Consider the following 22,893-nt stretch of genomic DNA (forward strand, 5'->3'; position numbering starts at 1 on the left):
GGCCTGTGACCCGCCACCCGGCAGCGCTAGAGGGAGACAGCGGGACGGCGGGGCCCGGCCGCCCTGCGCGCCCCGGGCCCGGTGGAGCTGCGGTGGGGCCGGGCCGGGCCCGGGGTTCCGCCGGTGGGTGGTTGGGTTGGGGGGGACCCTGCTCCGGCAGCCGCCTGCGAGGGGGCGGCCGGGCTGGTGGGGGCCCCTCCAACAGCCCTGCTCTGCGCACCAGGATTTCTCCCCCCAAAAAATGCTGTCAGCAAAACGCCACTGGCCCCGGTTTTAACGATAAAAAAAGGGCTCCTCTTGCTCAGGTTTGGCAAAATCCCACTGTGTGAAAGCGTGTCGGGGGGGGGGCACAGCTGGAATACACCCACTGGAAACAAAAAGGCCCCTCCGAATAGTGTTTTATTGCTCCCTCCCTCTGTTTTATGTAGCTCCACCTCGCAATACCTGCACTTCCCATCGCCTCGGGTATTTTCAGCCTGCGGAGGCAGAATGAAGTCAGCACGCTCTGGTTTGCGTTTGCAGAATCTTCCTTGGGCAGTTGCTGCCTTTCTGCTACCAGCCTTCATGTAAAGACTTTATATTTTCTGACGGAAACCCGGAGCCGTCTCTTTGTATGTACTTGTGTGTCTGTATATTTATACATAAATCTGACCAGAAGAGCTCCCTGCACCTAACGTACCTGTTTAGCACCTAATGCTGACTCGGCCGGCTACAACGCAGTGTAGCAACCAGCGTGGCAATTGCTTTCCTGCCCCAGCGATCCGCTGCTCCCTGCGGGGGCCAGGAGGACGTCCAGCTCCCTGGGAGATGCGGGTGGAACCTGGGAGTGGTCCTGGGGGCTGCTGGGGCTTTGCTGGCAGAGGTTGTATTCAAATCCTGTAAACTCTTGTTTGTGTTGCAAATTGGGAGGGGGGGGGGGAAGGAAAAAATCGCAGGTGTTTTGGAGCGAAGGGGTTGATGGTAAGGCTGGTCTGTGCGGCCGGTCAGAGCTCACCCGTCGGTTTGTAGCAGAGCTGATTCCTCGCCATCGGCGTGTTTCCCTGTAACGTACCTCTCCCCTGAGCACCCCCTCCCAGCGCTGGTCCCTCCAGTGGGTTAAACCTCCAGGGATGGCACTTGACATCCCCCATCTCATCAAAACCAGCCCGGTGTCCTCTTGGGAAGAGGAGCTTCTCCCATCCAGCTGTTTGGACTGAGTCTCTGCAACCCCTTGTATCGCAGAGCTGTTTGTGACCCGTCCAGTTTAGGGGCTGAGGCTGGCACAGACACACCTGTATCTCAGTGCCCCGAGTCTGTGCTGACCAGGGAGCGATCTTGTGGGGTTTTGGGGCAAACCTCCTGCTGCATGGACCCTCGGAAGCTGAGACCACCCCACAGGTGAGGAATCAGGTGCGTTGCTTGTCAGCAGGGAGATGATGTGGGGAAGAGCTGGTTTTGGGAGAGGAACCAAGTGTGAATTGTCCCTTGGTGGGACTCCAGGGTTTGGTGCCTCTTCTCCTCCCAGGGAAGAATCCAAGCCTCGGTTATACCCCAGTGCTCCTGCCCAGCTCTGACACAAGCACACAGAGTCACAAATTGTAGGAAAACTCTTTTACTTCCCTCCCACCCCATCCGCAACTCCCTCCCCGCGGCACAGCCCGTGGCAGTCGGGAGCCTTTGCCACGGGAAGGCTTGGTTCCACACCGAGAAACAATTGCTACAGAGGAAAACGAGACTTAAAGCAGAGAAACACTCTCCGGCGTGTTCCACTCACGACGTGTTGTACAGCAGACCCACGCACACTATACAGAGCACAGCTATAGATACAGAGGATGTATGTACAGGAGGTGGGCAGCGTGGCGCAGTACTGCTGCGGGGAGGGAACAGGATGACCCCCAGATCGCTACAGCCCCGGCTTGGCAGGGAAGGGCTCTGGTGTTTATAGTAGAGACTAAAGCTTGCCTTCCCTCGCCCTGCAGAAGTCGCCCGTCAACATGGGAGCAGCCTCCTCGGTCCCTCCCAGCTCATGCGTGGCACCACCAGCCCCATGGCCCACGGGAAGGGCAAGAGGGAGCCAAGGGACCCCCCGAGGGGCCGAGTCCGACTCGCTCCTGTGTGCACGAGGAGGGGCTGAGCCAGCATCTGCAGCAGAACACAGGCTGCAGAGCGTCTCCACAGCGTCAGTGCCATAAACCCCTTCGCTGGCATGTCCAGTATGTACATCTATGTACAATCACCCACCCCTTCCTCCTGGCCGTGCAGGGTGGGGTGGGACAGCTGGGGTGCCCAGGTGTTGCATCCCTTGTCAGGACACGGCTCGAGGCAGGGTCCCCCGAATCTCAGCTGGAGCCTGGCTGTCCTCGTGCCCTGGCTTTCTGCAGTCCAGGTCCTGGAGCAAGCAGGGAGCGGGGCTGAAACCTGGCAGGAGACGTGGGTGCAAGGCTGGGGGCCAGAGGCTGGCAGGGAAGGGCAGAGGTGTCCGTGGGTGGGGAAGCAGCAGCTCTCGTTTCAGATCTAGTACTGGGAAGGCTGGTTTGGGGTCTGCTGTGCCCTTTGCTCGTGCCTTGCTGGTGATCCCCTCTTCGAGCCACCCTGGGCAGGGTGTGTGGCTGGTGCAGTCCCAGCAGAGGGGATGGAGACTCTCCCTGAGTGCTTTGACATCAGCTTGTCCGCAGCAAGGGCTGAAACAACCCCCGAGATGTGAGAGTCAAGCCCTGCTCTAAAGCAGTGGCACAGATCCGGAGCCTGGGAGCTCTCGTTGCAGGGGATGGAGCTGGCTGGGGATCACGGGCTGCACAACTGCCCACGAGGCTGCCTGCATTTGTGCAGGTCTGGGAGGGAAGGGACCTCTCCGTGGAGTCTCCATCAAAGGCAAGGCTCTTCCCGTCGAGACGGAGAGTCAGGAAGCCCTCCAGAGACAGGACAGTGAGGTTCATTAGGAGATCATTATTTTAAAGAAGTCCAAGGCAGTATTGGTGCTGATCTGAGGAGCTGTAGGCTCCGGGTCCAAACCCAACCTCTCCCAGCCCATCAGAGCAGGGTTTGGCTATCGAGCACTGGGGGGGCACTGGCCATCGCAGCGCCAGGAGCCAGGGTTGGTGGCTTGGTCCCAGGTCGGATGCGCACCCGTGGCGATGCTCAGCCCAGCCACAGCACCAGGCTTCACGCCCCTGGTCCCCAAGGGCTGAGGAAGTGGGGACAGCAAGGATGCCTCCAGGCAGGTCAATCCCTGCAGGGGCTCGGGAGAGCTGCGGAGCCAGCCCTCGGCTTTGCTGGGGTTCCTCATCTGCACGGGGCGGGGGGGAACTAGTGGTGGGGAGAGGAAAAGGAGTTGGTTTTGAGGGGGCCATGCAGGTGCTGGGACTGGCAGTTTCTTGCAAGAGTGACCAGCTGCAAACCCCCCTGGTGACAGCCCCACCAGCGACGACAGCCCCAGCCGAGGCAGCACCGCCGCGCGCGCAGCCCCGCAGCAAAGCGACCAGCTCCGGCCCCGCTCCGAGGAGCGCGGGGCTGGATCCGTGCTCCCGGTGTACAGGGGAGCTCTATGGGACACGCGGGGGTCTGCTTCCCATTGCCTCCGATTTGAGATAAATCTGTTCCTGCTGCTCCAGCCGGGCAGGCGGGAGCTGTAATTAATCTCGCTTGCAGGGACAGTCTGCGTGTGAAGTAGCAGCGGAGCCACTCATCAGCCTATTCGCTCTGCAATAACTGGGAGAGATTTCTCATTATGCTGCCAGCAGCTCTGCGAGGCTTTTCAGAACAGATCCAATATGAGGTCAAGTTCCCACTAAAATCAAGTGGCTGGGAAGGAAAACTTTGTTACAGCAGCAACGGTGCTGCTGTTTGTTAGTCAGCAATGAACCAGCAGAAGGTTTTATTTTGCTGGTTTTACTGCGAGCGTTGGGCTGCGGCTCCCTCCCCTGCTTGCTCCATCGAGGCGGCACGTTTCGTTCTCCTGCCCTTCCCGTGGGGCGAGGTGAGCTGCGCCAGGGCGGCCGTGGGGTGCCCTGCCACCCCCCCGGGAGCCTCCCTGTGCTCCTGCCCTGCAGCATCCCACCTTGGTGGCCTTGGGACATCGGTGGCAGCCCCCCCCCCCCCCGTGCCCCTCGCTCCTCTGCAGCCCCGTTATCCCCAGCCCCAGAGAGCCCCTGGCTGCAAAGGGGGGGAATGGGGTATTCCAGATCACAGCCCCCCCCTGCACAGCCCTGAGCTGCCAGAAACGTCCCTGCCTGGGGGGTTCTGCCAGGACGAAGCTGACCTGGGCACGCGCAGGGCCGGGCACGGGTCCCTCCCGGGGCTAGGAAGCCAGGCTTTCCCTATTGTCAGCGTTAAACCAGCACAGAGGGGAGATGCTCCCGGCCAGGGACTCCTGCTGAAGGCTCCTGTGAGCGTACGGCTGGGAACGGGTATCACCCCCTGCGCTCCCCCCGGTCGGTCTGCGCGTTGGTGGCAGGGCTTGCACGGACAGGACCAGCAGCTCTGGCCCCGCTGCGGGGGAGTGCTGGGGGGTGCAAACGTCAGCTCCCATGACGGGCAGGGGGCTCAACGTGCCCCCCCCCCCCCCAACCGCCTCCCCTGCTTTTCCACAACTCCTTCACTGCCCACCAAAGAGCCAAAGCCCCGCTGACGCATCGCTGCAGCTGTGACACCGAAGCCTCACCAGAGCGGAGGGCTGCGGCTGCACCAGGCCTGGCCATCGCCGTCCGATATTTCACTGTAGCGTGACACGCTGCTCGTGTTTTAATTCCTGCAGCATCAGCAGGGCAGCCTGCCTGTCTCAGAGCCGTTGTTCGGCTGTACTTCCCTTAACAAAGCCGGCGCAGGGATGCGCTCGGTGAGCAGCTGCCTGCACAGCCCGGCACAGGCAGCGAGGGGACAGGCAGGTGCCTGCTCAGCGCTGAGCCCATGCGGTGCCTCCGAGCACTTGAATGCAGACACACGTTCCACAGTAAATAGTTAAAAGCAAATAAATGCTGACAACGCTCTGCTTTGCCCCGCAGAGAGCCCCCGAGCCCTGCGCAGCGTCCCCAGTGCTGTTCTGTCATGCGGGAGTCGGTGTCCACCAGAGCTGTGCCGGGGAGCAGGCGTTGAGCCTGGCACCGAGCCCTTTTGGGGGTGCTGGGGTGGCACAGCAGGACCTGTGATGCCCCAGGCAGAAAGCCCCTGCAGAGCCACAGGAAAACTCCTCCTAGAGCTGGTGCTCTCGGAGCATCGAGCTGGGGTACGCGGTTGAGCAAGGCAGCACCCCAAAAGCGGGCGGCACCTCGTGGGCAACGTTCATCCTCGCCTCCCGCATCGTTTGTAGCGCGAGGTGAAGGCTCTGCGTCTGCCAGCGATGGGGCTGGGGTGCAGGGACGTCAGGGTGGGATGGGAAGAGGAGGGTGAGCGGGACCCGGCTGTTTTCTCCTGGGGTGCTGCGTTCCCACGGCTCAGCTCTGGAGCAAGAGCCTGTGAACAGAGTCTGGCCTCCGGCACAGAAACTGCTCCGGGTGCTCTGGCAGGAAGACAGCACTTCTCCCTCTCCCCTGGGCTTTCCCTCGCGCTCCCGCTGCGCTGGCCGAGGAGGGCGGCTTTGCTGGGGCAGGAGTGAGTGGTCAGGGCTCCCGAGCCCCGGGTGCTTGTGCTGAGCTGGAAGGGCGGACAGGGACAGGGGCAGAGCCGAAAGCTCCAGGACGGTCTTGAGAAGGTAAATGCAGCGGACACTGAGCCAGACCCGCCACCCCTCACACTGTGGACTGCACCCCGTGTCCCCCTTTTCCCATGCCGCGGTGCAGGAGAGGGACCGGGGGGCTGGACGCGTGCTGCCCTGCTCTTCCTCACACCTCGGTGCTGGAAGCCCTGTCACCTGCTCCGCCCGGTCCCTTCAGCTCGAACGAGGGTCGGGGCCAAGTCCCCAGCACCCCCCACCTCCCGTCACCCATTCTCTCCATCACTCCTTCCACCGGCGTGACTTGCCTGGAAGGAGCAGGGCAGGCGTCACCGGCGGCCGGTCGATGTTCGCTCGCTGCGCGCCGTGGGGCCGCCAGCCCCAGTCCCAGCGATCCTCAGAGCCACGGCGAGGGCAGGACGAGCCGTTGGCAGCGGGATGTGCTGCAGCCCGTGTTAGGGTGCTCCAAACCCCCCCCCCCCTCGGTGGTTTTCTGCGGTTTAAACGCTTCCGAGGATTTCCCACCGGGGACTGGTGCTGCAGGTGGCTGCTCAGCCAGCCCGGCCGTGGCTCGCTGGGGAGAACAGCGATCTCGGCTGCCGGCGCAGCGTGGGACTGACCGTGAGCAGATGCGAGCGGCAGGAGGGGCAAGCGGCTACTGGGGAGGGAAAAGGGGGAAATCCTCCATCCGAGGAGAAAACCTGCGGGCAGGTGACGTCACGGCGGGAGGAGGGAAGGGGGTCCCCTGCAGCGGGCGATGGTGGGGCTCGGGGGGCAGGGCAGGAGCGCGGGGGGACAGAGGGGCTGCCGGGGCGGCAGAGCTGCTTCCCGCGGGGTGGACGCCTCTGTCCTGGTCCTGGCGTGCCGCCTCCGGGCAGGGCGGCGTTGCGAACGACATAGTCAAACAGCAGCAAGGAGGCTTCAGGGGAGGTGATGGAGTAACTTACAAGCCGGGCAAAATGCAACCCCAAATATCCTTGTCTCCTCAGGGAGGGTGACTGTGGGAGCACGCGCGGGCTCTCCGGGGAGCTCCCACCAGATTTTTGCTATAGGACGGTGTATCTCTGCGGGGGCACGCGTGTTGGCACTCACCCGTGGCCTCGGCTCCTCCTGAGGTCACCCCGCTGCGCGTGCGTGTCCACGTGCAAGCACCCGTTCAGGGGCAGAGCACCCAAAGCCAACCAGCCCCGAGGGCAACACCAGGGAAGCCAGTGGAGCTGCCCCAGCGATGGCTGTGGCCCATGGTGGCACTTTGGTGTTGAAATGCGCTGCATTGCTACAAGTTGTCTTTGTTTTCCTGGCGAGGCAGCTCCTCCTGAACCGGATCCTTCCCAGCGCTTGAAAGCCAACCCACCGGCAGCTCAGGAGGAGCCCAGCTGAGGACCCCCCCCACCCATCCGTGTGCACACCGCTGTCCCCCGAGCTGGCGCTCCTGCCCCGACTCCGTACACGCCAGTGCCAGTTGGGAGCAAGTGGGGAGAGGAGAGCAAAGGAAGGACAACCCCGCTGTCCTCTCAGATGCTCGTCTGCAGGTCACCATTGAGCAGGGTCCTTTGGGTTTCTGTGGTCTCGTTGAGCCTGGATTTGTCCTGCTTGCTGTCGCTTCGGTCTGCCTCATCCATGCCGCTGACCTTCACCAGGCAGAGGACGTTCTGAAAGCTCTTCTTGAAGTTGTCGGACAAGAAGGCATAAAGGATGGGGTTGGCACAGCTGTTCGCGTAACTGAGGACCACCACAAAGTCGAACATGCCCTTGAGGACGGGCGTGGGCACAATCAGGACGGAGACTGAGGAGACGTTGAAGATGTAGAAGGGGAGCCAGCAGAAGATGAAGACAGCGACCACGATGGAGACCATCCTGGTGACTTTCTTCTCAGACTTTTTCCTCTTGGAGGAGCCCACTCTGATGCCCGAGGACTTGACTTTGATGATGATGAACAAGTAGCAAAGGCAGATAATGGTGAGAGGCACCAGGAAGCCCAGGATGAAGGTGTAGATGATGAAGCCTGTGTACCAGGCGCCCGACTCCCCTGGCCAGATGATGGTGCAGCTACTCCTGCCGTGATTATGCTGCACCCCAGCATAAATCATGATGGGCATGATCACCAACAGGGAGACACCCCAAACGGCCACACTGATCATTTTGGCTGTCCTGGGCCGCCTCCACTTGGCAGATTTAATGGGATGGACAACAGCCAGGTACCGGTCAACGCTCATAACTGTCAAGCAGAAGATACTGGTGAACTGGTTGATCCCATCCACCGTCATGACAATTCTGCAGATGGCTTTACCAAAGGGCCAGTGTACCAGGGCGACCTGCATGGCCAGGAAGGGCAGGCCAAGCATGAACAGCTCATCTGCGATGGCCAAGTTGAGGATGTAGATGTTGGTGATGGTCTTCATCTTGGCATAACAAAGGATGACGTATATCACCAGCGTGTTGCCGCACAGCCCTATGATGCAGACCACAAAGTAGATGAAGGTGAGGATGGCGTTGCTGGTCAGGTCGAAGTGCTGGCCTGTGGCATTCTGCGATACGTTGGCGGGTGCCTCCACGGAGAAGTTGTCGAAGGGGGAAGCCGGGGAGAACCAGAACACGGTGGCGTTGGGCAGCTCGTATTCCAGCTCCATGGCTCTGCCAGTCCCTGGGCACTGCAGGTTCAGAGGAGCGGAGATGTCATCTTCCCTTGCTCTGGGGAGAGAAGATTCTAGAAATCAGAGAATAAAGAGAAATGAAGGGATTCCTGGGGAGGATTTGCCCGTCCTCCTGCCAAGCTCCGCGGGGCTTTCCCCAAACCACCTCCCCCCTCTCCCCTCGGGACCCGCACGGTGCCCAGCAGTCTGCCCCGGCCCCGCCACAGCTCCTCCTGACTCCGGCGCTACCGGAGTCCTTACCACTCCCAAAACACGACCCGGGAGTCCCGGGCGGGTGCGACCGACACCCGGAGCTCCGAGCACCGGGGGGGGGGGGGAAACCCCTTTCTCTGTCCTCGCCTTTCGGCGGGGCGTCAGCCCCTTCCTTCCCAGCCGGGACGGGCACCCCGAGCCTGGTCGGCTCCCACGGACGATGAGCTCGGGGCGGGGGTGCAGCCCCCCCCCCCCCCCCCCCAGGAGCCTTCCCCCCGCTCCCCGCCGCTGCAGCCGCCCAGGGGCACCGGGCGGTGCTGCCCGGACCCCCCCCCCCGCCCCCGCTCACCTGCTCCCGCCGCCGCACCCCGGCCCGGCGGGCAGCGGGGAGGTACCGGCAGCGCCCGCCGCTCCGCACCGCTCCAACCGCTCCGCTCCGCTCGGCTCCGCGAACCCGCCGTCCCCGGCGCGGCTCCGCCACCGGACCCAGCGCACCGGCTGCGCCCCGCCCCGCGCAGGGCGGCTCTGCGGGGCCGGGGCGGGGACAGCCCTGCCCGCTCTGCCCGCGCTGCCCACCCTGCCCTGCCCGCTCTGCCCGCTCTGCCCGCTCTGCCCGCGCTGCCCTGCCCGCTCTGCCCGCTCTGCCCGCGCTGCCCACCCTGCCCTGCTCACCCTGCCCTGCCCTCCTCTGCCCTCCCTGCCCGCGCTGCCCACCCAGCCCTGCCCGTTCTGCCCGCGCTGCCCACCCTGCCCTGCTCACCCTGCCCTGCCCTCCTCTGCCCTCCCTGCCCGCGCTGCCCACCCAGCCCTGCCCGCTCTGCCCGCTCTGCCCGCGCTGCCCACCCTGCTCTGCCCACCCTGCCCTGCCCTCCTCTGCCCTCCCTGCCGGCTCTGCCCGTCCTGCCGTGCTCCCCCCGCCGTGCCCGCGCTGCCCGCCCTGCCTGTCGCGCCGTGCCCGCTGTGCCCTGTGCCCTGTGCCCTGTGCCCTGTGCCCCGCACCTCGGCCCATTGCGGCTCTGGGCGCTGCCCCAGGGCTCCGGCCGGCCCCAGCTCCGCCGCTCTCCGGCTCGCAGAGGCTGTTGGTGCATGGTGGAGGGTGCCCAAAACCAGGGCCCCAGAGGGGGGCCCGGGGACATGTGCTGGAGGTGCTGTGCAGCAGGCAGCGTGGGTGCGGGGACCCTGGCTCCCCCCAGAGCGTGGCGGGACCTGCCTGGCCCCACGGGGCTTCCAGCAGCAGAGACCCCACAGGGTCACGTACGCCAAGACCTTGGCCTCGCCGCCTGGCTCCTGCTGCAGAAGCAACGTTTTGGTTCCAGCAACGGTGCGAAGGGCTCAGCTTCTCCTGGTGTCTCCAGGGCCACCGGGGCAGGGTGAGGGACGGGACAGTGCGATGGTGGGGTGATGGTCACGCAGGGTGATGTGACCCCAGCTGGAGACCCCCAAGAGGGGTCCGAGAATCCCAAAGTCTCCCAGGAAGCTGGGAGTACCTTGGCCTCAGGACTTTGCACCTTACCACCAAAGGTGAGATAAGGCTTGGCACAGCCTGGGGGAGGTGGGAAGGAGATGCGGTGACTGCCCACAGCTTTGGGGTCTCCGGGGACTCACGCAGTACGGGTGGCTGCTGCCGCAGCCTCTCCCTCTCCAGTTACCCAGTAACGACAACAGGAGAAGGAAGACCAAAAAACAGAGGTTTGGGGGAGATAACCTCTGCTCTGGTTTGTTTGAGATCTTGAAAGCAATTAAATAATAGCTATTCCTTCTCCCCCCCTTTCCATCACCTATCAAAGAGACAATAGAAAGCAGGAAATTAAGAGTGACTTGGAACAAAGAACCCAGAGCGAGGCTGCTGATTGCGGCAAGAGGGGCTGGGAGGTTCTCATCCGCACTTAGCCATCCACTTCCCAAGGTGGATCTGAAGACACCGGGTCCTGGAGTACGAGTGAGGATCATTATCAGCCTCATAAATCTTTGGGAGGCTGAAAAAAGCTTCTTCTGGTATAGACGACGTGGAAATTAATATCCCAGTAAAAGTGTGTGAGGAGGGAGGAGAGGGAAGAAGATGGTTTGGCTGATACGGATGGGGGGGTCGGACCTCTGCGGGGTGCTGCCCACTGGGGTTGGGGTGTCCCATTGCATGTCACCCATTGCAAGCCCCAGGGGCAGCTCCCTGGGATGCTGCTCTGGGCAGGGCGCCTGCACGTGAACCCAGGGACCACTGGTGCGCTGGAAACGCAGGCGGAGGTGGAGGCAGGGCAGAGATGTTCCCCGACACTGGGGAGGAGGGAGTGCAGCACACCAGCGTGGCACAGGAGAGGGTTTTGATGCCTGGTGACCTTTTCACAGTGGTTTTATCCTCTCTCGGCTGGTTCCTGTGCCCAGGAGGGATGTCCTGACCGTGATCGTCCCTCAAAGCTGCATCTGCAGCCGTCGCTGGCAGCGGGAAGGGCAGTGCAAAGCCTTGCTGTGCGCGTTTCCAGTGCTGCCTCCTTGAATTTCTCCCCTGAATAGGTGATGCTGCCACATCCTTCCCCGTGATCCCCGGCGTGCAGCCGTGCGGTCGGCAAGCCTTGCTCGTGGCAGGTCGGCATGCTGCAGTCCCCCCTCACCCCATCACCAAGACCAGACCACAGCTGGGGCTCACAGCGGTTTCTCCCGGTGCCCAGCATGGTGCTGAGCATCGTCTTCCTGCTGTGCTGGGGTGCTGGAGCAGCGGGCAGCTGGGGCAGGGCAAGCGTGGGGATCCTGGGGTGCTTCCCGCCGGCTGCGGGGCTGCTCGGGGCTGCCTGCCGAGCGTCAGGGCTTCAGCCACCCTCTGCCCTTTGATTTCACCCCCGTGGGCAGTTGGCATTGGATGCAGCAGCCAGAGAGCTGCGAGAATTCAGCCAGCAAGCTCGCTTGGCTAAAACCAAATCTGATCTTCATTAAAAAAAACCCCCAAAACTAATGAAATGATGGGCCGGTGTGTATGAAAGGGCTGAGCTGAGCTGATATCCATCCAGCGGGGAGTGCAGCAGCAGCTAGCTGAATCGGGAAGCCGTGCTTGAGCCTTTTGAAGGTAATTTTTTTTATTCTGCTTAGATTTAGGGTTGAGTGAAAGCCTAGTGTAGAGTCTGATCTGTATCTCTGGGTGGTCCCTGGTTCGGAGAGACGTTGTACCCCAGCAGCTGGTTTGGTGCTGGCAGATAAACTCCTCTTTGTCCTTTAGCCTGGGAAGCATCCACTCTGCTAAAAAGCAATTTACTGGCAGGGCTGGATGTAGGAGAAATGCACGGCCTCTTCCCACACGGCTTCGACGACCGATATAACCCATGGGAGAGGGGCATGGGGATTACGTGACCACAAAGCGGTTTTTAAAGTCCTTCCAAGTTTCCTGCCATCCATTCCCAGCTGTTCTGCAAGACTTCTCGTGGAAAACAGCGCTTTCGACCCCTGTCCTGGAAATGAGTGTTGTAAGGAGCTGGGGTTTGGTTGCCAACAGAGGGGTAGGGTGAGCCGGCCTTTCTCCCCGATACGTGGAGGGGAGGCAGCGAGACCTCCGGCATTTTGCGGGAATGAAGGAGGCTGCGTTGGACTGGTGGGGCTCTCTGGTCTGCGCCGTGAAAGGGCGGAGGGGAACTGGGAGGTAACGGAGTACCCCTGACCACAGCTCTTCTGCTGGTCTCTCCCAATACCTCTGGTAACGATGGCAGAAATGCCGGGTCGTTGCTCTGGACCCTGTTTGTGCCGGGGGACAGGTCCCTGGGGGTTAAAGCTTCCTCTCATCTCCTCTCCTCTGGGTGCCTGGCCGCAGTGTCCCATGGCGTGGCGGGAAGGACCTTTGCAGGGAGGGCAGTGATGCCACGCAGCCCCGCTGGCCCCGTCACTGTCCCCGTTCCCAGCCGCAGGGTGCAGCGCCAGCCCGAGGAGCCTTGGCGAGCCGGCCCCGAGCAGCTCTGTCTCCGCACACCATGCCCAAGCCCGCTCCTCCCCAGCACGCTGCCCTTGGAGGGCCCCTGCTGTCCCCCGTGGCCGTAGGGACAAGGCCAGCGCAGGCAGAGATGACTGTGGTGTTTCCTCTCCCGTGGGCGCTTCGGGTGGCACTGCCTTTTCCCTGCCCTCTCCCTTCCCATCTCCAGCCCAGCAGCCACGAGCAGCTTTGGTGGCTCTGCTGACGCCAGGCTGGAGGCTGCCTGGCTCAATTACGGGGGTGCCTGGGATGGCGGGAGGCTTTGCTTTCTGCTGATTAGCCAGACAAACAGGTCTGGGCCATCTCTCTGCACCCCTGAGGCAGGGCAGAACCAGGCTGGTTGCTGCCGGACGATGTGATCTAATCGGGCAGCGTCTGCAGCGGTGATTGATGGGGAGGGAGAGGCGCTGGTGCCTTCACTTGCTGCCAGGGTGGGCAGTAGCATCTCCAGACACCCTGCGGCATCCGGACCCTGTGGGATGCAGGTTTCTCTGCAGCCCCGGTGGGTCAGAGGCTGTCCTGGGGGACCCCCGCACCCAGCTCCTTCCCCAGGGCTGCCTCCCCCCAGACCCCCCTGCAGAGAGCTCTTTCCTCCTGCTCCCACCTCTCCCATTCTCACCCCGCCTTTATTTGCCTCCGTAATTAGTTTATTGATCTCTGCCGAGGGGACCCGGGCTGGGCTGCAGCGAAAGCTGCTGCGCACGTTCCCCGTGAATCCTATCGCTAAACCCCTGACGCTAATGAGCCTTTGGCAACCACGGACCGAAATCTCTGCTCCTGCCCGTGTCTCTCCCTGCTGTGCCTGGCTTGTTGGAGGGTTGTGCGCATTAAATCGGGACTTAACAGCACTCTGCATTTGGCAGGCAGGCTTCCTGCACCAGCTTGAAACGTCAGGGTTAGTTACGGCACGCGCCGATCCGCTGGTACTCGCATCCCCTCCTGTTCCAAGCAGCCGTCGGTCGTAGCTCAGTGCCGGTGGGACTCTGCACTCCCCCAGCCTTGCACTGCGTCCATCGTGTCTCTCGCGGCGAGCGTAGAGCCAGCGGAGAAGCGTAAATCTGTCACTTTGTGCCTTGTGACTCACAGGTGCCATTAACCCGTGGGATGGAGATGCCTGGTGCTCCTGCCCGGTCCTGCCTGGCGCTGCCTGCGGTGCTGTGCTGCTGCCATGCCCCATCCCCGGGACATCTCTGGATGTCCTTGTTCCCGCAGCTCGGCAGCCGCCTTGGTGCAGGTCCAGGCTGGCTCCATCCACTGCCCCAGCTCGACACGGATGAATTTGTGTTGGGAAAGAGCCCGGCCACAAGCCCAGCCTGTGCGAAGGGGACACGGGGGCGGGAGCAGAGGGACCCCGCTTGCCGTGCTGGGCGAGAGGCACGTCGGGGGGCATCTCCAAACTCGCCTCAGGCTGTGGTGCCCCGGGCCATCGCTGTCCTGGGACGTGCCTCTGCACCTCCTGCCTGCCACCGCTACCCCAGACATCGCTAAGGACTTTTATTGCAACAAAACGAAGGGATTTGGGTCCTGGCTGCCTGGTGGCCCCAGGGCTCCCCGGAGCTGGGACTGCGGTGCTGCCCCTCGCAGTGTCTCACGTACCTTAATGAGAAATATTGCACAAGAATTTGTGACCTTTGTGTTGTTTTAAAATGCATTTTAGGGACTCCAGGTAACGCATGGTTGTGACTGCCGGTCTCATCCTTCCTGGCGCTGCCACAGGCAGGGGCCACGCAGGATCTGCCGGCCCTCCCTGGCGCTGCCTTCGCCTGCCTGCACCCGGAGCGGTAACTGGCGTGGGGAAGGGGCTGGACCGGACCCTGTCCCCGTCCCTCGCCGGGGCTGAGCCGCAGAGGACAGGCAGGACCGTGCAGGCAGGAGGAGGAGTGGCTGGTGCGAGGGCAGCCCTGTTATCCTGGGGAAGGTGACGTGGACGCGTCCCCGCTCGCAGAAATGACACTGGGGAAGCAGGGGAGGGGGGTGCGTGAGTTGATTTTGCTGATGCTTCTGCACAGAGCCTTGCTGTCACCACGACTGTCCCCATCGTCCGGGGCTGCCCACACGTCCCCAGGCAGGGACATCCGTGCCAGCCGCCCCCGGCAGCGTGGAGGCCAGGCTCCCGTGTCAGCGGCGTCCCCACGGCCAGCCCCGCCGGCTCACCAGCTGTCCCCAGCATCTCCCACGGCTGGCCGGGGAACCCGGGGTGGCGGGGGGAGCTCCGCTTGCTCCGTTCCCGCGTCCCTCCCAGCTGGCACCTCATGCTGTGTCTGCCTTGTTACGGGAGCTAATGAAGGATGCAGGCAATTACAGGGGGAGATTGATTAAATCCTAAATCAGGGAGGTTTCAAATGGCCTTGACCTTTCCCAGCTGTGGCAGGGGAGGCTGATCGGAGGCTTTGTGAAAGATAAACACTCTAATAAAGAAGGGTTGTGTTACAAACGAGCTGGATGTGTCCTTCTGCCACCCCCGGCACCCTCTGGCGTGGCACAAGCAGGAGGCACCAGCAAGCCCCAAGGCTGGCCGGGCTCCCTCTGCCCCACGGCCGTCGGCGTAAGCCCCAATCCCTCCCGCCAACGCCGCCGAGCTGCCGGGCAGCAATCGCTGCTGGAGCTGGTTCTGCCCCCGGCCCGTCCGGGGCTGCAGGCTGGGGCACCCCGTGCCCCGCGATGGCGCTTTGAGGGGACGCCGGCGGGTGGGAGAGGACGCGGCCGTGCCCGATGCACCGTCTGAAGGCCGTGCTGGGAACGGATACCAGTGGTGATGGGTGGAGGGTTGCTTCCAGCAGGCTGCCATGTGCTGATCATTAAGGTGCAGCCTCTGGTTGTTAATGAGCACGACTAATTGCAGTGCACAGGCTCACCACACCAATGGTGGGGTCACGAACACGAGCTGCTGGCTGGCAAGAACGGTCTCAGGGGACCCCAGTCCAAAGCCTTCATGCAGCCCAGCGGGAAGCCCTGTCCGGGGGTCACCCTGTCCGGGGGTCACCCTGTCCGGGGGTCGCCTTGCAGCGGGGTGGGGGGGTGTGTGTGTGTCGCTGCGCCGTGCCCGGGGGTGGCAGTGCCAGCTCACTCCCTTGCCGCGCCCGCCCGCGCCGCCCGCCCGCCTCGCTCTCTCTCCGCCTCGCCTTCCCGAAACGCAGAGCCGCGGGCGGCCCTCCCCCGCCGCGCTCCCATTGGCGGAGACCGCGGTGGTGGGCGGGGCGGCGACACGTGTGCCGGTACCAGGAAGTGGCGGCGGGGCCGCGGTGGCGCGCGCCGGGCGGTGAGCGGGGCCCGGGGGCTCCGGGGGGTGCAGAGGGCCCGGGGCTGCGGGGTGCCGGCACTAGAGCCGGGGTGCCCGGGGCTTGGAGAAGCCCGGTGGGGTGTTGGGGTCTCCACCTTGGGGCCCGGGGGGGCTGGGCTGGGGGCCGCGGGAGCGGGGGGTCTCCCTGTCCCCGGGACCGGGCAGCCGCGGAGGAGGAGGGGGCCTGGCCCGGGCAGCCATCCCGCAGGGTTTGGCAGCGGCCCTGGGGCAAGGCCGGGGGCCTGGGAGGGCCCGCAGGGGGGGAAGGAGGCAACAGCGTGTGCGTTTCTTACACGTTTATAGGTGAATACGTGTGTATTTTGATTTATTTACATACAGATGCTTGTGTGGTTTTATATATATACGTCTGTACTTATGCACACGGCTGTATTTTCATTCCTGGGCGTGCAGAGCATGGCTTGCTCGGATACCCCCCCGGTGACTGGCAGCCCCTGGGGTGCAGCCCTGGGCCCTGTTTGGGGGTGCCCTGTCCTGGGACTCGCCCCCCCCCCTTTTTTTTTTTTCTTGGTCCTCGAGCCAGGCGCTGTGAGGGCATTCGCCTTCAGCACAAATAAAATTGGGTTTTGGCACAAATAAGTGCCACCAAGAAGTGGGACGTGATGCCTGGGAATCGCCCGGGGACGTGGGCCGAAGCGTCCCCTCGCTCACCAGGTTTAAGGGCCGTCGCTTTGCGTTTCTCTGGAGCTGCTGGGCCCTGGTGCCAGCTCGGGGGGCTGAGCCCAAAATTAGGATGGGACGTGGTGCGTCCCAGCGCTCCTTGGTCCCTCCTGCTGCTCTGAGCTCAGATTAAATTGCAAAGCCTTAGGGGGAGGAGAGGCGGTGCAGGGCGGATGGTTGAGCTCACTCTGTCCCCTTTGGTGAGGAGGGGTTTGGGCCGTGCTCCCCATTAACCAGGGAGGAGTTTGGGGGTTATTCTCTGTCTTTAACCACAGGGTGCTTCTCCTGACACACCTCGTCTCTCCTAGGTCAGCATGATCCCGGGGCACGGGCCGGTGATCCAGTCGGTGCTGGGAACCTTCCTCACCTGGGGGCTGACGGCGGCCGGCTCGGCACTCGTGTTCGTGTTTTCCAGCGGGCAGGTGGGTGTCGGGATCACGTCCCCCGTCCCGGGAGGCGAGTGGGGTCCGGGGCGGAGGGCTGCGCTGGGCTCGTGGGTGGCTTGGCTGCCTGGTCCCAAGTGCGAGGAGCTCGACATTGGCCTTGGGAAGGTCCTGGGGCAGTAGGAGGAAAAATCCATCTCATTTCTCTCCTGTGTGTCAACACAGAAGAGGAGAAGGAAATCAAATTCCTGATGTGGGGCTGTGGTATGTGCTGTAGCGCAGCTCACGGGAGATGGGGCAGAGCCGCAGGCAGGGCTCTGTGTTTGGAACAGCAGGTTCTCCTCCTGGAACCTGGTTTTGCTGCCACGTCTCCAGTGCAGGATTTGGGTCAGCCTGTGCTCAGAACGAGCAAAGTGCTGATCTTTAACTCATCTTGTATTCCAAAATTAGAGGCCTCCCTTCCTGTTGTGTTCAAAAACTGCCCGGATGGATTTATTATTTATGCCTCTCTCTTGTGATGATTTATTCAGGAGTTTGTTGCAAAGTGAGATTCCCTTTGCAGTAGCACATCAGTTTTCTTCCTGGGGGAGGGTGATGTGCTAAAGAAGAAAAACTGCGCTGGGAGTGAAGTGGGCAGGATGCGTGCTGGGTTACTGGAAGGCTAATGGCTTTGGTTATAGCAGCTTGTTATTAGAGGAATCGAAATCTTCAAGGGGGGGAAATGCAGGGCAGCGTGCGCAGATGGGCAGGAGAGTTTCTGGTTTACCTTTGCGCTCTTCAGAACGTTTGGTGTGGGTGCTGGATGGGCTGAGCCCTGTGCAGGCAGCGTCGGTGTGTCGAGGGAGTCGGGATGCGTTGTGGGCTCTCGGTGATGGTGGGGTGCCATCACCCCAGGATGGTGGGTTCCTCTGCGTGAGGAGCACGGCTCTGGCCTCAAAGCCCAGAAATCACTGGGGTTGCAGAGATGGGGAGAAGAAAGTTATCTTGGTGCAGCTGGCTTCCCCCCTTCATGCGGTTTGTGGTGTGGTTGCACTCCGCTGCTTCTGCCAGGAGTAAATGGTGTATTTTGTATTTGGTTTTTTTGCAGAGGCGAATCCTAGATGGGAGCTTAGGCTTCGCCGCAGGGGTAAGTACAGCATCCTTCTACTCATCATAGTCTCTGCCTGCGTTCTCCTGCCGCCACCTCTGAAGCCCCGCCACGCTTCCTTTGGTTGCCTGCTGTGTTAGTGTTTCTTGGATAATTGCCTGAGGTGCAGGTGGGGCAGGGAAGAGCATGGTGCAGCGCTGGTCACGTCTTGTCATGTCTCGGTGCCTCTTTGGTGAGAGTGGAGGTGGTGTGAGGGGGCTCATGAGGGTGCTGAGCTGCCTATGCTGGATTTGGCTCTGGAGTTAAACTCTTCGCATTCCCTTGGGCTTCTGAATCACTCCTCCTGTAGCACTGGTGCAGTGAAGGTGGGCAGGAGAGCCCTTGTCCTGGAGGCTCATTTGCGTAGCTTGCTTTGTGCTTCTCACTCTCCTGCAGAGCACGGGTGCTTCAAGCCCTGGGGAAAAGGGGGAGTAAAGACATTGCAGCTCTACATCACGAGCACGCGCTAAATGTGGCACTTATTGCATCTTTCTTGAAGGAGGACATGGAACTGTGTGGCTTGAAATTGTGTTGGGGCTCCTGAACGTAGATGCTCTCCTGCTGCCCAGCTGCTGGGGTGATGGGGAGCAGGTGGAGGCTCATTCAGACTTGATAAATCACATTTGTTGTCTTCCTTCAGTTGTGGGAGTGTGTCTGAGAGCCTGGGGGATGTGCTCTGGGTGGAAGGCACATCTTCCCAGGGCATGTGGCTGGTGTGCAGGGCTCTGCCAGGTCCCGTTCACTGTGTCCTGGCTGTGTAGCTGGCACCTGGAGCGTGGGCGATGCTGCCAGGTTTTGGGGTGAACCAGGAGCCCGGCAGCGTGGGTGATCTGTTCTGCAGCGTGCAGTAACGCTGCTCCTGTCGAGGCTGTGGGTGAAGTGGGGCTCCTCCCTGTGCACCCCCAGATGCTGCTGATCAAGGGGCAGCTCTGGAGATCACAGGGGCCTGAAGCAAAGCCAGCTGCACCGAGCAAGGGCCTGTCGTGGTGGGTGACATGAAGTGCTACAAAGCTCGGTTTGCTCTTGAGCAAGCTTTTCTGGAACGTGCCAGCGACCTGCTAATGCTGTGAACAATCCAACCCCTCTGTTGTAGTGGATTCTCAGACCATCATTTATAAATGAATCATTTGTGTTAGGAATTGCCCGTTCTGGAGCTTTCCTCTGTGGCTTGATTTCTGAGCTGTTTGTCTCTGGAAGACACACCCTTGTCCCTGCGAGCCAAGTCAGAGCCACGTCTGTGGTGTCCAGGAGATGCTGCTGGGGACAGCGTGGGCTGGGCTGTCCCCTCACTGTGGCATTGCTGTCTCCCGAAGCAGCTGGCATGACCGTCCTGCAGCTGGGGAGGTACCGGGGCACAGTGGGGTGTTTGCCCCCGCCGAGGGCTGGCTCAGGTGTTGCCCCAGCACGGCCTGATGCTGTCCTTGCCGTGGTCACTGCGTCACCCTGCCAGGAGCACTGAGTCATTCCTGCATGGCAGAGGTGTGGCTCGGCTGGTGAAGCAGAAGTCCTGCAAACATTTGCTTTTCCCCCAGCTTCTTTCAATTTGCTGTGCTCAGAGGGAAGGGGAACTTTTTCTGGGGTTGCTGCAGTGTCTGGAGGGGAACGTCAGCAACGAAACCCATGGTAGCAGGTCCCGCTGGCAGAAGGTGCTGCCACATAAACCACCCACGAGCTGCAATTTGTGAAGGTTTCTAGGTTGCGTTTGTAGGCCTGAGCTGCTGAAGCTGTTTGGGGTGAGCTGCTGTGTCGTGCAGGGTCGCTGTAGCCCTGTGGCCGCATGGCCAGGACCACTCTTCTGGAGGCAGATGCCAGAGCTCCCCAGGTGACTGTGCCATGGTTTGTTCTGGGGCTTCCTGGGAGCAGGTCCTTGCTCGGGGATTGAGTGTTTGGGTGGCAGTGATGTGGCAGAAGCACCAGAGGTTGGAATTTTTTATCTTCCCATTTGCTCCAGATGTGCCCATAGCTCTTTGCCCTGTGTTTGCTGAGGGGCTGGTGTATCCCCCTGCGAGGGCTGTGCTCCGTGATGCTGAGGGGGGGTTTGCTGGATGTTACCCTCAGGCAACAGGCTTCCCTGAGTGTTTTTGTGGGGTTTTTCCTTTTCCCAGCTGGGCAGTGTTGTAATCACTTGGCTAGCAGTGTGCCGACTGTGTCTCTAGCTCTTCCTTACCCGAAGGGATTTAGTGTGAGACGTGTTTTCCTCCGGCTGCAGACAGGGAAAGTGCTAGTGATGTGGGTGCCTGGTGGCTTTGCAAAGAGTTCGTGGAGAAGCTGGAGGAGAAACCACCTCCTGCTCCAGCCCTTTGGCAAGAGGGACCGTGGCTGACACGGCTCCCTGTGCGTGGGTGGAAGTGGGACGGCGGAGATGGGACGTGGCGCTGGAGCGAAGCGGGCTGCAAACCTGAGCCCGGCTGTGTCCGAGGGGGAGCAATGGGGAGGGAACCCAGGTGGGCTGTGAAATCCGTCTGGCTGGGACGAGGGGCAGCTCCTGCCTCATCCAGGCTTTGTGCTGCAAAACCGGTGTCAGGGGAACATCGGGAGCAGCGCGGTGGTCTGTGTTTTAGCAGGCTGGCTTCGTGTAGGGGGAAAAAGCAGGATGTGGAGTAGATGGTTTTGAAACCTATTTGTACTCTTTTCTCTTTCTTCCTCCCTGTGAGAAGCATTTCTTCAGACAGTGACTGTTGCTCTGATCGTGAACTACTTCTCTAGCTCTAAGGGATTTCTGTTTAAAACACTGTCTTTGATGTAGATCTCTTGCAGATATGTACGGGCTGTTTCTCTGAGCACTGGGGTAGAGAGAGGCAGAACTTCTTCATCTCTGCTCTGAAATCTGGGCTGCTGGGTTTAATTAAACTTCCCCTGTGCTCTGTCAGAGCCAGCAAACCTCCTCCTGTGCTTTCAGAGCAGGTGTTGCTTCTAACCCTGCTGATCCCTGATAGTCACCCGGGTTGCAGGGAGTGTGCATTGTGCTCTCCGAGACCAGGATGGCCAGTGAAACAGAGTATAACGGACGGTTCTCTCTCCTGTTGGTAACTATTCGCCTGCTTGTCTCTGGGAGCCTGCAAGGCAAAATAAAACCAGAATTAATTAAAAACTTCTCTACCACTGCTGAGCCACGAGGATGACATGGGATAGGGATGTCCAGATGACCTCTGGTCGCTGCGGCGTGGTGGAGCTCAGCTTCTTCCAGCCCGGTACCTCCGCTCAGGTGTCTGAGTGTTTAGCTTCTCTCTGCCTCAGTTCCCTTTCTGGAAAACATGAATAATAGAAGGTTTTGTATGCAAAAGCCTCTGAGGTGATGTGTTTCCATGGAGACAAGGCTTCGCTTGCTTGGGCAGCTGATGTGAAATTCTGGTTTTTCTCTTAATTCTTGATACTCTTAAGTAAGACCTTTTTTAGATGTTCTGTGTTATCTCGGTGTTATCCTGGGGGTGCCGTGCTCTCAGACATCACAAATGCTACATAAACACTTGCAGTTGTCCTTCCCTGCAGCCTCGTGTGGCTATTCCTCTTGCTGGGTCACAGTTTGATTTCTTCTTCTGTCCCAGGTGAAGCAGAAAATCGTAAAGACACGCTCTTTAAACTGCACCAGGCATGTCTGGTATCGAATATTCCCTTGCAGTGCTGCTTAGAACAGCATTAGTAATTTACACGGGTCTGCTGAGGCTGGTTCTTGTTGTTGGAGCCTTAATGAAGTCAGGCTAAAAAGTTTGGCAGGGAAAGTGTCCTGCTGGTCTCTCACCTTCCACTTTTCTTTCCCATCCTGCCAAGGGGATCTCCTTCACTCATAAGCGGTTTGGGTTTTCTAATCCACTATTTCCCTTGAAGCTGCCGTTCTCACTTGATCACGCGGGAGCGTGATGAAACGTCCCCTGTGCGGGCTGAGCTGGGGCAGTGCTGGCTCGGTGGTCCGGGTGGGGGGGGAGTGTGGGCACCCCAGCGTTTGGGAGGGCACCCCAGCGTTTGGGAGGGCACCCCAGCGTTTGGGAGGGCACGGGCACCCGCACCAAGTCCCTACCTGGGAGCAGATGCTGGTGCCCAGGGGTCAGCGATGGAGACCTGGCAAGCCCTGGGAGAGGTGTTGGGGCACGGTGTGGTTATAAATCCTGCTGCCTGGCACGCTTTGAGGGTTTTACATCAGCGTGAGGACGCAAACCTGAGTCCGGTCATTTTCTGTGGTACAAGGCAGTTGGGTTTTGAGCCTGAGTTTTGCCTCCAGTTACACCAGTATATTGCAGGGAAGGATTTGGGCTCCCCTCATCTTGGGGATGCTTCAGATATGCAGCTGCCTTCTACGTGCTTTCTCCTCCCCCATCAACTGCAGCTTGTTTTCCCAATCCCAAAAGCCGGTGGATTTATGGCATTGTTACATCTTGGCTCTGGAGCATGAAGTCTCTTTGCGAAAACGTCCAAATCCAGTTTGGCAGGAGGTGTGTGTCCCAGTGCCAGCGAGCCGGCATGCTGTGGGTCCCCTGCTCCCCATCTTGGCTGGGCTGAGCGGGGCTGGTGCGAGGGGAAGGCTTTGTGCAGAAAATCATACCCTCTGCTGAAGTGGCTTCATCTTTTATTGATCTGAAGGGAGCCCAGGCAGGCTTTCTCTTGAGTGCGTGGAAAGGGGAAATGAAAATCTTTTATTCCTGCCTTTGACACCGACCTGCCCGGTGACATTGGTGGGGTTTGGGTTCCCATCCCTGGCTGGACAATTACAAAGATTTGTAACTGAGTGTGGGGTTTTTTGTGTTTGTGTTTTTTTTCTTTTTTTTTTTTTTTTACTTAAATCAGCTCACTGGCAGAAATCCTCACCCTTTTGTTAGTTCATGAGCATCATCTGAAAAGGGATGCTGCTGAACCAGAGGGGTAGGTGCCGGCTCTGAGGCTGAGCAGGGCAGGCAGGAGCTAGCACTCTTGAGCAGGACCTTGGCTGCTCCCAGGCAAGCCCGTATCCCTAAACCCATGCCAGACCCCAGAGACGGGCTGCGAGGGGGCACGGGGACGTTGGCCCTTCTGCTGG

The 22,893-nt window shown here is 60.8% G+C and overlaps 3 protein-coding genes across 4 annotated transcripts in view; 1 reads left to right on the forward strand and 2 right to left on the reverse strand.

Moving 5' to 3' along the window:
- The window catches only part of RPL38 (ribosomal protein L38), a 153,808-nt gene extending 153,074 nt beyond the window's left edge, over positions 1–734 (reverse strand). The window contains exon 1 of the mRNA XM_075770615.1: positions 724–734. The gene's annotated coding sequence lies outside the window, so the exon portion shown is untranslated. The remainder of the gene's footprint in view (positions 1–723) is intronic.
- An 843-nt stretch (positions 735–1,577) lies between these two features.
- SSTR2 (somatostatin receptor 2) lies at positions 1,578–8,947 on the reverse strand. 2 transcript variants are annotated; one of them, XM_075770703.1, is made up of 2 exons: positions 8,822–8,947; positions 1,578–8,333 (listed from the first exon to the last, which is right to left on the reverse strand). In XM_075770703.1, exon 2 carries the CDS (start codon positions 8,254–8,256, stop codon positions 7,141–7,143), a length of 1,116 nt encoding a protein of 371 aa, XP_075626818.1. In that variant the 5' UTR covers positions 8,257–8,333; positions 8,822–8,947; the 3' UTR covers positions 1,578–7,140. The 2 variants fall into 2 exon arrangements, with proteins under 2 accessions (XP_075626818.1, XP_075626819.1); XM_075770704.1 differs by having other exon boundaries at positions 4,561–8,317; positions 8,822–8,945.
- A 6,667-nt stretch (positions 8,948–15,614) lies between these two features.
- Positions 15,615–22,893, forward strand: part of SLC39A11 (solute carrier family 39 member 11) — a 95,854-nt gene continuing 88,575 nt past the window's right edge. Inside the window, exons 1-3 of the mRNA XM_075770331.1 lie at positions 15,615–15,677; positions 16,685–16,798; positions 17,847–17,885. Coding sequence (XP_075626446.1) covers positions 16,691–16,798; positions 17,847–17,885 — 147 coding nt within the window. The 5' untranslated portion in view covers positions 15,615–15,677; positions 16,685–16,690. The remainder of the gene's footprint in view (positions 15,678–16,684; positions 16,799–17,846; positions 17,886–22,893) is intronic.

This window comes from Balearica regulorum, chromosome 18 (genome assembly GCF_011004875.1).
Source record: "Balearica regulorum gibbericeps isolate bBalReg1 chromosome 18, bBalReg1.pri, whole genome shotgun sequence".
Taxonomy (NCBI): Eukaryota; Metazoa; Chordata; class Aves; order Gruiformes; family Gruidae; genus Balearica; species Balearica regulorum.

What these genes read in the sequence shown, in the direction of transcription:
- SSTR2 (XM_075770703.1), bottom strand. Translation starts at nt 8,256, where the DNA reads ATGGAGCTGGAATACGAGCTGCCCAACGCCACCGTGTTCTGGTTCTCC.